The 18,180-nt window shown below is 37.1% G+C and overlaps 1 protein-coding gene across 1 annotated transcript; it reads right to left on the bottom strand.

Moving 5' to 3' along the window:
* Positions 1-657: 657 nt before the first annotated feature.
* Positions 658-17,408, bottom strand: LOC140145127 (uncharacterized). Its single transcript, XM_072166903.1, has 8 exons — positions 17,342-17,408; positions 10,580-11,751; positions 9,087-9,181; positions 7,838-7,904; positions 5,390-5,493; positions 4,490-4,684; positions 2,491-2,638; positions 658-1,338 (listed from the first exon to the last, which is right to left on the bottom strand). The coding sequence occupies exons 2-8, from the start codon at positions 11,733-11,735 to the stop codon at positions 1,289-1,291; spliced, it is 1,815 nt and encodes a 604-aa protein (XP_072023004.1). The 5' UTR covers positions 11,736-11,751; positions 17,342-17,408; the 3' UTR covers positions 658-1,288.
* Between the last annotated feature and the right edge of the window lie 772 nt (positions 17,409-18,180).

Genomic DNA, 18,180 nt, shown 5'->3' with positions numbered 1-18,180 from the left:
ATATTCGTGCCGGTTATATCCCAAACACCCACAGAGGTGATAGTTTACGGCAAGTTTTGTAATTATTACTTGATTTTGATATGTAAATAATACGATAAAGTCGGCATAGGCGGTAATGTGTTTGTATTAAAAGAAATAACAAAAATAATTATTTAAGTAATAGAAATACTATTTGGAAATTGCAGCAAGATTTGCAGATGTTTTTATTTGAACAGTACCAGTTCACCAGTTTTGCTAGTTTTCCTAATCTTTGGGCTAAATTAATAGCATCGTGAAGGTCATATATCATTTTATACTGTACTGACAGCTTCGCATGTACTTAAATACAGCTTGTATGTGCATTGTGTTCAGTGTGTACATAGGCTATTTACTTTTCAAATCTTGTGACAAATAGTGGTTGCTGATGCTTGTATAAGGTATTATAGACAAATTATTAGAATGCATGTGCTCCAGTAGAAATGGCCCAGGTTGAATAAAATAAATAAACATATGAATGAATATTTTATTCCCTGGATTATTTTTGTTGGGACAAAATAATGATATAGTTTGACGCTTTGAAATACAGTTATGTTAATCATAATAAAGTTACACAGTTAAAAAATAATATCGAAGTTTTATAGCAATGTTTTATATAAAATGTTAACATAAAACGTCTTCTGTTATGATGTGAAGGGTTAATATAAAAACAGGGAAAATCTGTTCCAACTGACCAGCAGAGAACAAAGGATAAGCAATAGATAAGATTAAAATCAGGGAAAATATGACACAACCTCCAATGGGGGAATAACAAACGTATAAACGTATAAAGTTAAAAACTCTTTTAACTTTGTGTTATTCCCCCATTGGAAATCGATGTTGTGTCATATTTTCCCTGTTTTTAATTGTGAAGAATTACTCATTCTTTCATTTCTCTTGACAATTTTTCATTTGCCCGCCCTATTCCTTTTAAAGGAATTTTTATTAAGAAGGTAATTAAAGCATTATTTGACAGGCGTATGCACACACAGCACACACTTTGCGCTGGTAGAACCTCGTTTTGAGATGACCGTGCAATTGACTAATACCAAGTGCTTACCTTATGTCTGGAAGTAATTAACCTTTTCCCAGACCTCTAAGATCAAATCAAAATTATTGAGGTTGTTTATAAACTAAATTATTAATGGACTGTTAGGGAAGTTTCACAATTTTACACCCTGAGCAACTGGGCACTTATAATACTGTCATAGTTTCTTACAAATTCATTCACTCAATGTCAGTACCTTCCTTGCACATGTCCTGTGGCCGTATGCTATACTCTCTGCAGTAATCCCAGCATGTGTTTTTCTATGACTTGTTGCACTGAAATAAAGAAGAATAATGGATACATTAAAGATGTGAAGACAGCTGTCCACTTCATTTCACCCTTGCGTTTGGTAGTGACACTTGTGCTTTTATGTGGTAGTAAGGCAAGCATCCTTACACCCATGTGTATATTCTCTGCTGGGTAAGGTTAGGGCACATGATTTTAATTATTCGCAGTATTTAAAAATATTTCGACCAGCAAATTATGCACCTACTTCACTACCAAACTTGGGGTGAAACCAAGCATAGAAATGCAATGTATACAATTGTTGTTATCATTTAACTGTAAGACTTTCATTTTGATGAAAAATGTCATTACGATTGGACATACAATTCGACAAATACGGTATGGTCATTTCGTTTACTATTATCCCCTATATGTATATCTCAAAATAAATGTTATCAACAAACGACACATTTAGCTTGATCATATCACATAATACTGAAAAACACTGAGGCATATTAAAGAATTTCCAACAGTCATGACCGGCATAAATCCAGAAAAGCATGCAAATTAACATCCAGAGATCTTGGCATTTATCAAGTGTGGATTCTTCAAAGACGTCCAATTGGTAGGCTTATCTCCAATTTTCCCATCAAAAAGATATTGGCCAAAACCTGCATTATTACGCATTCATCATGTGAATGCAATCCTGGTCAATATCCCTCAAGTGACTTGAGAAAAACTGTACATGAACTCCCATAGATAATAATACATAGATTGTAATGTCTCATGCCTGAGTATGCCCTCAGGAGTGCACGCACTTAGATGATGCCGGCACAGTGTTTGACCTTAAGCTTACGCAGATTCATACTGAGATTCAATCAGATTGCTATTGCTGCTGACCCCAAAGGTACACTGCTGCCCACAACTACATGTACTTTGTGGCTACTACCAGTGCAGTACCAATCCAGTACCAGCTTGTATAGTGTATGTGTGATTCCGATGTGTGTTAGAGTACCCATGCAGGTATTCTAGAGTACCCATGAAGTAGTTTGGCAGCAGTGTACCTCTGGGGTCGGCAGAAATAGGAATTTCGTAGTGTGGTGAATGCTGAAAAAGATCATTCAGTCACCGCTAAACCCCACAAAATGATGAAATTGACCCATCAAGGGAAAAAAGATTGTGAAATCATTGTCTTTCCTCACCTCCTTTATGTCCTAATGCCAGAGCAAGACTTAAAGGTGTATGTCCACCATCAGTTTCTATCGTCATATCAGCACCAGCTTGTAACAGTAGTTCACAACATTTGGGATGGTTGTTATATACAGCATATAATAAGGGAGTACCACCATTCTGAAATAAGACAATGACAAAAAGTCTAAAATCTGTAATAGTAATTTAGTACTATAAGGTTTACCTTAACATTTTGAATTGGGATAAGCATCAGGGTCTTAGCTAACCACCCGTCTGGCCGTCATTTTAGACTGCCAGTTTGCTCCTGGGACGGGCAAAATTAATGCCTTTGACAGATGCTATATTATAAATTGTATGTTTTGAGAACCTAATTGACCTTTTTTGTAGACCCAATTTGAAGAACAAGGCCATATCAGCACATATTTGAACTCTTTGAACCCCCAATGGGCTATAGATGTCTGGTAAATGTTTTAAAGGTCAAATTAGGACAGGCAATTTTATTCAAATGACGGGCAACCCTCAATTTCTAGCTAAGATCCTGATAAGCATATCTGCATGCAATTAACTTTGCTGCCTTTACATGCAAGTGTTTTATTCTGTGAATCTGAGAACGGTGCATGCATTTCACTGCTATGCAACCCAACACATGCTGTTATGGTGCATCCTTACCAATCTTAAGCTGAGAGGAACTATAGACCCTTAAAGTTCAAAGCGGGTTCAAGAAAGCTTTGTCACATAATTTTTCTTCACCAAATATGTCACTTAATATGCCAGTCTGATATTGTAAAGCCCTGCATGATCAATGTATTTGCACACTTGTCCAAGTCTAAACAAACCATGATCAAACGCTATACCTGGATCCTGGGGTTTCCCACCGGAAGCCAGTTTGACCGAAATTACCTCGTCATTGCGTATCCTGGAACAACCTGTAGCATGCGTTGAATGGCAAACACACACTGTACAGAGCTTGCTGATTGTGAGTGTGGGGTGCTAATGAACACGCTGTGCTTTGCTTGCTGATTTGTATGCATGGGGTCCCAATGAACATGCTGTTAGCACCCTGCATATTGATTTGTGGGATGGAATTTCAGTCAACCAGACTTCTTGGAGAGAAACCCAGGATCCACATATTGCTAATATCATAAAAAATTGCTTCAACTTCAAGTCTTGAAATGTACATACTATTACTTTTGTGAGGTTCTTATTTTCACTCTTTTTGTGGTAAATTTCAAAACTGCGACTTCAAAACCCCATATACTTTCGACCCATACGCTTTTATGTGTACAGCTGTTTACAACCACCAATACAAGAAATGGCAAAACTCCTCTAAAAATAAAATCATGACAAATTAACACTGTTAAATATCCCGCTATGTAGTAGTACATTATTGATTGTGCCCAGATAAAACCTGTTGCACATGAATATTTACACAGTGGCATAGCATCATAGGGGCAAGGGGTGTGTCCCCCCATCGGTCTGAAATTTTTAAAATCCCATAGGAAAATGACTGCTTGTGCCCCCCAATCAGACCAGGTGCCCCCACAATCATTGGTCAGTGCGGTGCCCCCCATATGATGACCACACTATGCCACTGTATTTACATCAAGCTGATGAACATGAATATTAATATTATTACAGCTAATAAATGCTGTAAGAATAAACCACCAGAGTGGAGTTAGCTAACATTTCAACCTCATCAACAACACAGCAATACAATACTGTAAAAGTGGACATTCTTGTGGACCATATAAATGTTCACATTTTTTGCTCCCATCACAGACAGCTACCATAAAAGTTAAAACACACAAATATGTTTCTTCATTTATATAAGTCTTTGCACGAAAGTTGAGAAAAACTTTCCAGATCTTCAAAATGTGAATTTAAAAACAAGGAAAGTAGGTCAAAGTCAGTAAAAAGCAAAAAAATTACACCAGTGAAAATCACCACTTGCACAGTAATAGGTAAAAGCCTGTAAACAAAATCACAAAAATAAACATATATTAAACTTACCCAGTCATAATTATTAACATCTATATTCTCTGCTAATAACAAGCGTACCACATCCACATTGCCATTACTACTCGCAAATGAGAGGGCGCACTCTCCTTCTATGCTTACTTTGGATGCGTCGGCACCATACCGTATCAAGTATTCAATGATGTCTATTTGGTCGTGTGCGCAGGCCCACATTAATGGTGTGTAACCCTATGCAATAAAAAAAAATTTAATTACTTTATCGAAGGACAACAGACTACAGTAGTACTGACTACAAATCTGAATACAAGGAAATATAATTACATAATTTTCATCTATTTGAAGCCTCAACATTATAACTTTGTGTGAACTTGATACTTGATACTTTCAGCAAATTTATATTTCATTTAATTTTAAGTTGACTGGGGTATAAAAAATTCAGTAAATACATGAAGAACTATTATTTACGCTCAAAAATTATCAAAAATCAGACAAGTATAACACATTTCATTAAAAAAAATTTTTTATTATTCATATTATTAAAAAAGTTGTCAGTCAGTCTTTTTCATATGCAACAAAATCATACAAAGATAGACATACGAGCGTACACTGCATATATTTCATGACACAAACTATCAATGTTATCAATTTTCTAACAAAAAATGCTTAAAAGGTTGTTGAAAAAAATATCAATGTTATTGGGCAGAATTTGGGTACATTAGAAATAAAAAGTATTTGCTATATTCATACAGGTGCGCATCCAGGATTGTCAATGGGGGAGGGGTGCAGATAGGTTAGAATTGGCTGAATTGAGCTGATTTGGAATGATTTTTCTTTTTTTTAGCATAATTTCCTATGATTAAGGAGGTGCACTGGATTTTGTCCTATGTGGATCCACCTCTGTCATATAGGCCTATGTTTTACTGTTTGACTTACCTGAACATCAGTTTTGTCAACTTTTTCCATTTCCAAGCTCTCCATTCTTTCACTTAGTAATGACAATTCTCCTTGAGCAGCTAACTGATGGATGGTCATATCCTCTGCAAAAAAAAACCCAATTCATTAGGTGTGAAGGCATTTGACAGTGCTACCAACTGTCAAGTTAGCTCTATCCATTAGGTGCTCAACTTTGGAGCAATAGTGTGTGTGTTAATGTACATGTATTCAGGCCCACAGAATTTGTGTGTTTGCTCAAGTGGAAAAATCTATCTGCTTATCCAACTTTACTCATACAAAAATTCAGAAAACTGATCCAGGGTGTGATGGTATTTCTACATGTAAGAAATTAAGGTTATGCTCCTATTAAATGCTGCATTCTTAAAGGGCTAGATCGTTGTGCACCCCAAATGGAATGTGTGTCTGGTTTATGTAGTTAAAATAACTAGCTGATGAAACAAAAGTTGCTAACCCTTGACACTGCATAATGGATATACATAAAGCATTTGTATGAGTAGCATTTATCTCAAGGTGACCACAACATTTACTCAAACAAGTATCACTTGTCATCATGATGGTTCCAAGCGCAGTCTTAACTTGTTATTTTCCAGATTTTTACCTGGCGCTTTAAATGACACTAAATGATTTATAGAATATTGCACCTTCTGGGATTGGCATTGTGCACTATAAATTGATTTTTAATGATGGGTATACCATATACGTACTCCTCAACATATGTGACACAATCTGGTCCATGTGGGTCAAAGGCGGCAAATTTGAAACTGAGATATACATTGTACTTAAAAATATGGAGTAAAAAACAATAAAATAAATAAGAAAATAGACAAAAAACTTAAGAACTTTAGAACCAATTAAGCTAGACCTTTGGTGTTTTTAGTATATGATGGCCTATTGTGTGTTTAATGAAATACTTACAGTAACTCAATTGTCAAAAATGCCTTCTTTGGCCCCCATGGACCAGATCGTGTCACATATAATAAATAATAATAATACACAGACTTCAAGAGCACTTTTTAAATGAAGAAACAAAGCGCTATAGAAAAGGAAAAATACACGAGCTACTAAACATCAGGTGAATATGTGAGTTTTCAGGTTCTTCTTGAAGGTTTGGACATTGGCAGAGTCACAAATGTGTGAAACAGGGGCAATGATGGAAAATACTCTGTCACCAGCTAACTTGTGGAATCTGGGAATGGAAAGGCAAGTGGCAGCAGTAGAGCGCAATGAGTATCCAGAATGACGGGTGTGAAGGGAAGAGGACAGGTATTCAGGTGTAGATGAAGCAAGAACCTTATAAACATGGACAAGAGTGTGGAACTGGACACGTTTAGCAACTGGAAACCAGTGCAGACGGTGAGGCAAAGGAGAAGTATGAGTATATTTGAGCTCTCTGAAGATGAGTCTGGCACATTTGTTCTGGAGAAGCTGCAGGTGGGTGAGGGTTAAGTTTCCGCCTACAACTTCTTTTTTGCTTAAGTAGAATATGGAGGACACACACTCATGATGAGCTTAAAAAGAAGAAAAGCACTAGCCTGGGCAGCTTTCTGGAAACTGGAACGCCTTTGGAGAAGCCCGTCCCTGCCAATCGAAACAAAAATCAAGCTGTTTCAGACAACGTGTGTTACTGTCTTTCTGTACGGGTGCGAGTCATGGGTAATTACCAAGGACATGGAAAACAAGATCAATGCATTTGCAACATCTTGCTACAGAGTCATGTTAAACATCAAGTGTGTGGATTGGATTCCAAACGAAACCATCTACAACCTGACCAACGCCACTCCACTGGTTGCCAGAGTCAAGATTCATCAACTCAAATTTCTCGGCCATATACTGCGTCTTGAAGATGGCGAGCCTGTGAAAGAATATGCGCTTTATATTCCACCACATGGGAAGAGGAAACCGGGACGGCAGCGCACACTGTACTTACAGTATGTCCAGCACCTCCTGGGAGATACTGAAGGGATGCTGCAGCCAAACAAAATTGTTTTGCTTGCCCAAGATCGCATTAGTTGGAGAAAGCTTGTAGTCGCCTGCTCCGCAGCCGACTGATGATGATGATGATGATGATGAGGGACTCTTCAGAGGTAGTTTCTTACCTGACCATTCAAGTGTGCTATTTGTTTACCTGGGACAACTAAAATGAACATCCCACATCCTTGAATGTCACACATGCATGGAGTTACTTGGAAATTGAGGCAAATTTTAAACAGAGATTACAAAATTGCCAAGATTTGTTATGTATTTCTTTGTTGGGAAAAGTACATTTTCCCATCCAATGATTCCACGGAAGGGTCCCATTATCCTTTCATTTATTTCATATTGCTTGTTCCTAGGATGTTTCTGCATTTGACTGTACTTGTTCCGTTCAACTTTCAAGTGTTAAAGGATGTATCATTGTAAACATAATGGATGCTAAGCAACTCTCACCTGGTAAAAATGTTGGGGTTGTTGTTTGAACATTCCCTCTTTTGGCATTTGTGAGTGTTGTTGGTTGCTGAAAAATAACAAAAAATATCAAAAGATGAATTATGTAGCCAAATAGCTTAATATTAGTAATAAAATATTTAGCTGAAGTTAGTGGCAAGACAGAATGAAAGTGAATGAGAACCAGGTTCAAAATATCATACTGCATATTCTAGTATTGATTCAACAATATATCGACTAAAGTAACATGACCTTAGCAGGCCTTGTCATTTGAGGTGTGTGATCGCTCTCACTTGCCACCGCTCGCCCAAACTTGATTTCTAGTGAGTAATTTTCCACTCGCCACAGACACTAAATATCACTCGCTGCGAATCTCCCAAAATCAGCCATTTCAACATTATTATACCCAAATAAGTGGTATTTGTGAAAATACAACCACTCGCCTAGCTTCATGCCAGCGAGTGATTAACCACTCGCCTTTAAAATCTAAACGGCAAGGCCTGACTAAGTACACTATTGTTAAAGTCACAACTATTGGTGATGGAGAAATTAGATTAAGACCTGTGATAGTCTACTATCTGTTGTATTTATATCAAAAGTGTACACAAATGCAAAATATATTTAATAAAATTTTGCCAAATTTAAACAATGACTGGCTACATGATGTTGATCTACATTATAATTGCAAAATTAAACTGTGTTTTGTGCTTCGGTTAAAAAAGAAAATTGATACCAATTGGTGAAGTGCGGAAAAAGGGTCTATAAATTGAATTAGAGCTTAATGATTTTGTGAGGTTACAGCAGTGCTGTATGGTGCGACCATTTTAGGCGCATTGGCGACTAGATTTTTTCTAATGGCGACTAAATATTCAATCCCTGGCGCCAATGGCGACCAACTATTGAAGCTTTTAATCGCCAGCAAATGCAAAAACATGTACCGTATATAATGTAGCATTCAAGAGTATGAATGTATGCTATGAATATATGCATTTATCATGTCTCAATGGGGACTTCCTGGAAAACATATAGGCCTACACTAGTAGGCTACATGCTGTATGTAGATTGAGTACAGCAGCTATGAACATTCAACGCACATGGCTGTTCAGTTGGCACCTCAGATTTTTTACCTGGGAGCAAAATTTGGGCGCCTAAATTTATAAAGTTAGGAGCCATTGGCTGCTCAATCAGGTTTTGCACCGTACAGCACTGGGTTACAGTGCATGTGACCCCTGACCTCACAAGCCATACCTACCCTCATTGGTGAGTAGCTGGATTTACTTGATTTACTTGATGATGATGATCTACTGGGACAGATGCGTTTCACTGTTGGCAGCAAACCTCTGGTTTCTGTTATAAAAAATAATAATATGCAGCAATGTAAACATGAGATTGGTTTATACACAACAATAAGAGGCACAAGTTTACATACCAAGCTGGACCCACTTGTGATCATCGCAAGGAGTGTAGCATTTTGTATGGCCTATTCCCATCTACATCTGTTGCTCCTTGATATCATATATCACATCAGAAGTTGCTATAATCAAATTAAGTACATGTATTTCTTGGCCAAACTGGAACATGCGTGTTGCGTCCATGTAGTGTACTAAGCGTGTACGCAGTGTAAGGCGTGTGCATACTTTCTTCTGAACTGCCCTATATTCAGTATGTGTTTATCACGGAGCCACTAGCGTTCGCAGAGTTCCAGTTTTATTTGATTATAGTATACCCTAGCATCCATAACCAGATCACTTCAGTATAATGATATCATTAGCAGGCATGAGACTGCACTCTCAAAAAAAAATGAAAAAAGTGAAAATCTGTGTGAAATTGGGCAAAAAGTACCAAAAACAGGCTGAAATTAAATAAAGTTGGGGAAATTTTAACTTTCAGTTAAAATTCAGTTTTAAAACTAAAAATTCTCATTCCTGCATTAGCCACAACTGAAATGTATTAGGTTGGGAGTATTGTACTTGTAGCACTACTAGCATTTCATCACTTTACCATTTTTCACTTTGATGTGGCAGTGACTTCAACGTGTTGAGGCAGCTGTTTGGCTCGAGCATTTATGCAGCAACTATAAGGTCGTGCATTTGTATAGCGTTTTAAGCAAATGCTCGCATTTGAGGCTGCATCCCAATATAATGTGCAGTAGTTGCGCACTGACGTCCATGCCACTGTGTGCCACACCACATCAGGTTGGAAAATGGTACAGTGATCTTGCTAGTATGGTGTGGGCATTACTGTGAAACATGTCTCTGGTTTTGTAAACTAGGCATATAGGTTTGCCTGACACTATTTTTAAACAAGGTTTTCTGTTATTCTGATTTGCGATCTTGGACTGATTCAATAATTTCTTGGGTGAATAGTGATTTATTTATTCAGGTGTTGGATCACACATCTTCAGATGACCCAGACTATATTATCCTTCTCATAATTTGTTATATAATAAGTGACATACTCTACCTAATGTATTACCGTGAAAACTCCATAGTTAGCATGTGCTTACTATCGAGCGCTTTTGAAAACATGAAATTGTATCAAAGTCTGGCGCTCCGGGTTGAGACACACATTTGCAGGGTTACTTGTTCGTATAACTATGTGTATCGATGATTTGCTCAAAACCATTTACACTTTTGTGGATGGTGCACTTCATGTTTGCATGTTTTAAAAACGCTCGATAGTAACCACATATGCAAACTATCGAGCTTTTACGGTATTATATTACTTAATTATCTAGAACCTTACCGGGAAACATAACTGATTGCACTTCCAAATCTGAGCTGGCTTGGTCCTGATCACTGAAAGATTTCAAAACTCTGGAACATAATGATATATCTGGTTTGATACCTCCTTCAACAGCTACAATTTGTGGCAATCTCAAAGTAGTCCCAGCAGTACTGATGATTGGCATTTGAGCTTGAGAAATACCTACACTAGGTTGATTTTGATGAGTGACAACTACACCAGACTGGCCTTGATGGGTGACGACTACACCGGACTGGCCATTGTGGGTGACAACTACACCTGACTGGCCTTGACGGGTGACATCAACTATACCAGTTTGACCGTGATGGCCGATGCCTATAGCAGCCTGACCTTGATTGGTACCTATACCAGCATGTCCTTGATGGGTGACAACTACACCTGACTGGCCTTGACGGGTGACATCTACTATACCAGTTTGACCTTGATGGCTGATACCAATAGCAGCCTGGCCTTGATGGGTGCCTATACCAGCATGTCCTTGATGAGTGACAACTACACCAGACTGGTCTTGATGGGAGACAACAACACCAGTTTGCCCATGATGGGTGACAACAACACCAGTTTGTCCTTGATGGGCAACACCTACCATAGTCTTGCCTTGGTGGGGGATGCCTACCCCAGTCTGGCCTTGATGGACAACACCTACCATAGCCTTGCCTTGATGAGGGATGCCTACACCAGTCTGGCCTTGATGGACAGCGCCTATTATACGAGCCTGTCCTTGTTGAGTGATGCTTCTACGTATACCAGTTTGGCCTTGACGGGTGACACCCATACCAGCATGGCCTTGATGGGAGATACCTATCATACTAGCCTGGCCTTGATGGGTGATGCCTACACCAGTTTGGCTTTGGTGAGTGATACCTACAGCAGTATGGTCTTGATGGCTTACACCAGCCTGGCCTTGATTGGTCATGCTAATACCAGCCTGATGAGTTAAGGAAAGACTTGTGGTTGCAGGAGATGTGTCTGAGTCTGCGACTGTACATAGTCTCTGTGCACCCGGTATCTGACTATTGAGGATGATGGCATTGATATTTGTTGGCGTGGTTGATATTGGCATGTTGGTGTCTATTAATGATGCTGAAGAAAATGACATGACTTCTTGGTCTATCATAGAATCATCACCTTCCATGCTCACCTACTTCACACTGAAAATTGAACAAAACATTCTATTATTATAGCATTTTTTATATTAGCCTGACACCTCTTGCATATTGAGATAGGTAGGATATATTTGTGATCAGATGGGGATGAGGATCCTCTCAGCAATAAGTACTATCCCTGCATGCATTGCAGTGGATCTGAAGAGTAAATGTACAAAACTGAAAATAACTAAGACCACACAGATATTGGGGCATGTGGATAGCTTCTGAAAACTTAATGAAAGTATTGAGCTTCTTTTTTAAGGGATCTAAAATGAGCGTTTATTGCGTTTCGACAGTATTTTTTGTAGGACATGAGAGCACCTCAGACTTATCGAATTGCATTCTGAATACGAAGCATGTCTTTCTGATATCAAATAATTTTCATTTTTTGAAAATCACAATATAGTACAAATTTTATGACATATTATAAAAATTTGATATTTTTCAAATTTTTGATATATAACAGTCCTCGAAGTAAATTATATAAAACTAATGATATATTCTTAAAGTGTATGTAGCAGGGAGGAAAAGTCGACGGTCAATTGAAAATTTTGACCTTTCATATTGAAGATATGGATTTTTTCCCAAAAAGACCTTTTTTTTTTGGTGTTTTGGGAAAAAAAAATCCATATCTTCAATACGAAAGGTCAAAATTTTCAATTGATCGTCGGCTTTTCATCCCATCTACATACACTTTAAGTATAAATCATCAGATTTATAAAGTTTACTTCAAGTACTGTTAAATATCAAAAATATCAATTTTTAATGATTTGCCATAAAATGTGTATTAAATTGGGAATTTCAAAAATGAAAATTATTTGATATCAGAATGACATTCTTCGTATTCAGAATGCAATTCGATATGTCTGATGTGCTCTGATGTCCCAAAATAAATACTGTCCAAACGCTCATACCCCAGCCCTTAAACAAATCAAGTAATTTAATTAAACTTTGTATGTGAAGTACTTTGTATGTATTTACTGCGGAACAAGCACTTTTGTTGCTTTTACGGCAAGGAATGTTGGGATATATCACATAGCTGTTATCATTTATGAGTATGACACAACAGTATGAATCAGTTGAATGGGTATGAATAGGTTTTTATGGTTACACTTGAAAGAAGTTTGTTATGTGGATTAACATACTTAAAAGTGGGAATATTCAAAAGGACAACCAAAAATATGATACTGTAATAATTTCATCATGACCAAAATATAACTGTTTAATGTGATAGGCCTATAATAAATATCCCAAACTGAGTGAATATAGGTAAATATAATATAAATATATATCAGCAAAGGAGCAAAGCACAAACATGTCTTTGTAATACTATAGTAATATCAATAATACCTAATAAAGGCTTATTGAAAGTTATTGCGTCCAATTTGATTACGAAAACCATATTGTTTTGTTATTATGGTCTGTCGCCGCCCAGTCAATTTTTATTGGTTGTATGAATGCAATTCCATTTACCTCTTACAGTGTATGGAATGACCGAAAACTTAAATGAGGTGTCAGGTCACTATAAAGGTACTATAGGTATGTTTTCCTTATATCTGTTATGAACAAAGAGATTAGACCCAATGAGAATCAACTCAGATTTGAGCAGTAAAGCTATGTTTTTTCATACTGGTGTGTTATACATCACTAGCAAAATGCCTGTGCTCCGCCCCGGGTGCTCCGCACGGGCCTCCGCTAGTTGAGTAAACAGGAGCGATTAGGCCTCATGATGATAGAGACTATATTATAAGCCTAGGGCCTAATAAATGGTGTTTAATACCACGCCGAATTGCCTTAAGCGTAAATACCCTAAACCATAACCCCGTACCCCCGTAAACCCTAAGATCCATGTATCGTCCTTCACTGAAAAGGTTAATAATCTGTCCATTCTTTACTTCCTTTTCAGCTCGTGCATCAGATGCCCCTCATGTCAATGGATTCATCTGTCCCTAGTCTTAAAATGTTCCTATTGTCACAAAACTAACATGTGCCATTAAGTTTGAATTAATTCGGAGGTCGTCCTGAGGGGCCACCGAGAGCCTAAAGTTACAATGTGCGTTCCTATGTAGTAAAGTTTGTTGACCCCTGTACAATTCCAATTAGAAGCCGATCGAACAATTTAAAGTAGCTGCCATATCAAAACCGTTTGGATTTAGAAGCTCAAATCTTGGGAGCTAAGCGTACTGATAATCATCTTTGAATCTGTGATGAAAATCCATCTCCAAAGAAATGACCGTGTGTGTTTTATTGTCAAAAGCGCCCCCACAGTCCATATTCTTGGGAAAATCTATAATTTCTGTCTTAACCAAGTGCTATAATACTTTATTTCACACTGAAAGTTGTTAATATGTATTATATATTGATCTAAAGTTCAGAAAATCTGCTTTGTAAAAGTGTAATGACAACCAGGACATCAACATTTGTAAAATTTGAGGTAAAATTACCACAAAATGCCTATTTCACTGAAATTTTGTATCGAGGGCGCTTGTGCCAATTCCACACATGCTCATTTTGTTGGTGATTAATTTTTATCACAGATTCAAGATGATTATCAGTACTATAAGCGCAAAAGATTTGAGCTTCTAAGTCCTAACGGTTTTGATATGGCAGCTACTTTAAATTGTTCGATCGGCTTCTAATTGGAATTGTACAGGGGTCAACAAACTTTACTACATAGGAACACACATTGTAACTTTAGGCTCTCGGTGGCCCCCCAGGACGATCTCCGAATTAATTTAAACTTGGCACATGTTAGTTTTGTGACAATAGGAACATTTTAAGACTAGGGACAGATGAAGCCATTGACATGAGGGGCATCTGATGCACCCTACCCTACACTCTTTCATTCTCTTCTTTCTTTCTTTCTTTATGTTTGCTTCCTTCCTTCCGTACCTTTACGATATTTAGTAGACCTAATCCCGTATACCATAACCTGTGCACAAATTGTCTATGCGCACCAATGCGTGCGAGTCAAGTGGAGTGCGGCGTGTACACCGAAGCGCTAATGACGGCACGCTTTCTGCTAGCTATATGGACACGTTGGTTGCCATAGCCCATAAACAAACAGCTGCTAGGAGGCCTATATATAGTTGCCCGATTACAGATTTTAAGGCCAATTCTTGCACCATTATGTACCAAATTTTGTCCTGCCGTCTTGGTATATTCCTCAATCTCCCGCGTCATTTGGATAAAAACTGACTGAGCCTTTGATGGACTCACATAGATAGATAGATAGATAGATAGATGGATAGATAGATACATGTACAGGGTTCGAATTCGGCTGTATCGCATAGCAGTTTGCTCCACATTTTGAAGTAACTGCTACCCAATTTTGCATTTGTATAGCACTTTTTATAGTGCTTTAGTATATTATTATATATGGAAGTATCCCGATTATGATGAATTAGCCAAAAACTGCTACACAAAATATTTAAACGAATTCAAACCCTGTACATGTAGATACATGGATACAACATTTGCCTAGATTTATAGTAAGATTATTACTATTAAACAAGAAACCAAAATGTGCAACTCCTGCTGGAGAAGTGGCTATAACAGTAACAATCCTGTTAATAATATATACATAGTTTCTGTGCACCTGGTATCTGACTTAATGATATTCATTGGCATGGCTGATAAAGTCAGATATCCACAAAACCCAGTATTTCAATTTTTAGAGATGGACAACACACACAATCTACTATTGATGATGCATGTAAATGTAATGAACCATGCCTAAAAGGGATTTTACTTTCCTGTTTTCGCAAAGTTGCACAAGCAGTTTCTAGCTAGCTCATTGCCTTTCTAGCTAGCTCATTATCAAAGCAAAGCTTACAATATTAGTACCAATCATGTCAATGCAATGACCAAAGTCAATGTCAAAATCATGAATCAGGCAAATTCAGTGGAAATCGTAGTGACGTGATGGAGGGTGTGAGTACTTCATCCTAGCCGTCAGGCTATGTGTTGATCAAGAAATCTATCAACTATCCATGATACATGTAGTTACTGTATTAAATGTATTAAAACAATTCTTTGTGAAGTTTAATGTTACTGAAATTTATTTTGATGACTTATACTGTACAATGTATCTTCAAAGCAAAGTTTGCTAATTTTTTGCTAACAATTTGCCGACGTGTCATTTAAGCAACTTTTACGGCCACTTTACCCATCGTGATCGGCACTGTTTTCTTCCAAATTTCCATTGCTTTACATTGCTGTCATGCTTAACTGATTCTGACACGTTTTGAGATAGCTCCACATTCTATCCTCATATCCATCGTCGGTTACCAGTCATGCAGTGGCCTGGATTGAGGATAGACTTTTCGATCTTTTCTTTTAGACCAGTATCTTTATTTAACATTTTGACGTTATTGAACATTCTTATTCAATGAGTGCGTCTTGTAAAGAATTCACGTAATTTGATTGGTTTTCTGGTGTATATTATCTCACAATAGTTGATAGTGATATTAGTCAGGCGCGCTTTGTTGCTCCTCAATGATCGCGAACTAAGAACGCGATTCGCGGCTTAGATGTTTTCTTAAAAAATTCCCTCATTTCAGTGGCGATCGTGGCCACTCCTACCCGGGCTACGCAAATGTAAATTTTGCCGCCCCTTGCAGCAACAGCCCAAAAAGGTTGACCCAATTTTTTTTCAGCCAGGACGGCTCACAAAAATCTACAAAATGCTACATTTTGTAGGTGTTACACCCCCCCTAATACACACAGATCTTAGAGCTGCCGCCGTGTTGACAGTAAAAAATGTATACTTTCATTAATTTTCAATAATTTTTCGCCCTTCTATTTTCATATTTATTCTTGCTGCCCTTAAGTACCGCCCTTTTTCTTTTAATGTTACTCTTTTGCCGCCTTTATCTTCCGCCGCCCTTCTTTTTGCACGCCCTACTTTTACCACGGGGGCTGGCGCCAAAGCCCCCCAAAAAAAAAAATACACGCATGCATTTACATGTATATACAAATTCTTTCACTTTTGAGACAAAAACTTCCTAGCAGAATAGCTGTTTTTACTTGTTTAAAAAAAGTAATTTTAACCTTGTTTTTTACCACATATTTTCCCTCATTTATCAACGTCCTGTTTAACCTTGATGCAAAAGTAATGTAATAATTATTTAGTCCATTATAAAAATATAATACTAATAGCGAGTGTGTGTGTGTACGCGTTGTCTAAAAGAAAAGATCGCCCACTTTTCGATCAAGCTATCGTGAAGTACACGTACATATTATGGCGATCCTGACTTTTAGACCACCCACGCTATATAGGGATTAAATATTACTATTTCATCAAGGTTTAATATTCTAACAAGCTTAAACTAAAAGTTTCATCTAAGGAGTCAAGCTTTAAAGTATTTAGCAAAAATATCCAACAAGCTAAAAACGATTTTTACCCGTTTTTTAACAAGCTAAATAAAACCAATTTTTTAAAAGAAGCTTAAAACGTCAATTTTTTCATCGTAAAAATCATCTATTTCAACAATCGAAGTTGATTTGAACGTCGAAAACTGTCCTCGTGTAGCTTTGACGGAAGCTTTGACTTTCTCTGCTCTTTTATTTTAGAGAAATAAGACATTTTTACCTGCTGATCCTTTTGTTTATTTTTCTTTTCGTTGGTATTTTTTGACATTGATCAGAAGAGGTTGTTAAATGACAATCACTGGAAGTTGGTCGTTGATATCCAGGTGGGGTATGTATGGGTACGTTCATACTGTATGATTTGATTGAGGCTACTTTTCTCTTTCTCTTTCTCCTGCCGGGGGGATGGGGGGATTTGTTCCCCCCAATATTTTACCATCATCAAGTTATCATCATCATCATCATCATCATCAACAACATCGTCACACGGTCGAAAATCATCGTCGTCATCATGTTCCAAGACCTGATCGTTGGAGCGTCTGCATTGAGTATTCATGATTTAATGACTTTTTGATGAATATTTTGATTTAGTGACATTTGTAGTCACTATTTTTTATTTATTGACTTTTTGATACATATTTTCAATTTAGTGAAATTTGTACCGGTAGGCCTATTCCCTATTTTGGTTTATTAACTTTTTGATGCATATTATTTTAGTGAAATTTGTAGTCACTATTTTGATTTGTTGACTTTTTGATGCGTATTTTTGATTAAGTGAAATTTGTAGTCACTATTTTTTATTTATTGAGTTTTTGAAACACATTTAGGCCTATAATTTGGTAAAATTAGAAGTGCCTATTTTTGATTTATTGACTTTTTGATGCATATTTTTTGATTTAGTGAAATTTGTAGTCACTATTTTGATTTGTTCACTTTTTGATGCATATTTTTGATATAGGCCTAGTAAAATTTGTTGCCCCTTTTTTTGATTTATTGACTTTTTGATGCATATTTTTTAATTTAGTGAAATTTATAGTCACTAAGTTTTGATTTATTGACTTT

The sequence above is a fragment of the Amphiura filiformis genome, unplaced genomic scaffold (assembly GCF_039555335.1).
Source record: "Amphiura filiformis unplaced genomic scaffold, Afil_fr2py scaffold_145, whole genome shotgun sequence".
Taxonomy (NCBI): Eukaryota; Metazoa; Echinodermata; class Ophiuroidea; order Amphilepidida; family Amphiuridae; genus Amphiura; species Amphiura filiformis.
Note: the sequence above shows the minus strand (reverse complement) of the source record. Positions and strands in the feature narration are given on the sequence as shown.

What these genes read in the sequence shown, in the direction of transcription:
- LOC140145127 (XM_072166903.1), bottom strand. Translation starts at nt 11,735, where the DNA reads ATGGAAGGTGATGATTCTATGATAGACCAAGAAGTCATGTCATTTTCT. An exon ending in GCAATCAGTTATGTTTCCCG is followed by an intron (nt 9,182 to 10,579) that starts GTAAGGTTCTAG and finishes TTTTTATAACAG; the next exon opens with AAACCAGAGGTTTGCTGCCA. An exon ending in AACCCCAACATTTTTACCAG is followed by an intron (nt 5,494 to 7,837) that starts GTGAGAGTTGCT and finishes TTTTTTTTGCAG; the next exon opens with AGGATATGACCATCCATCAG.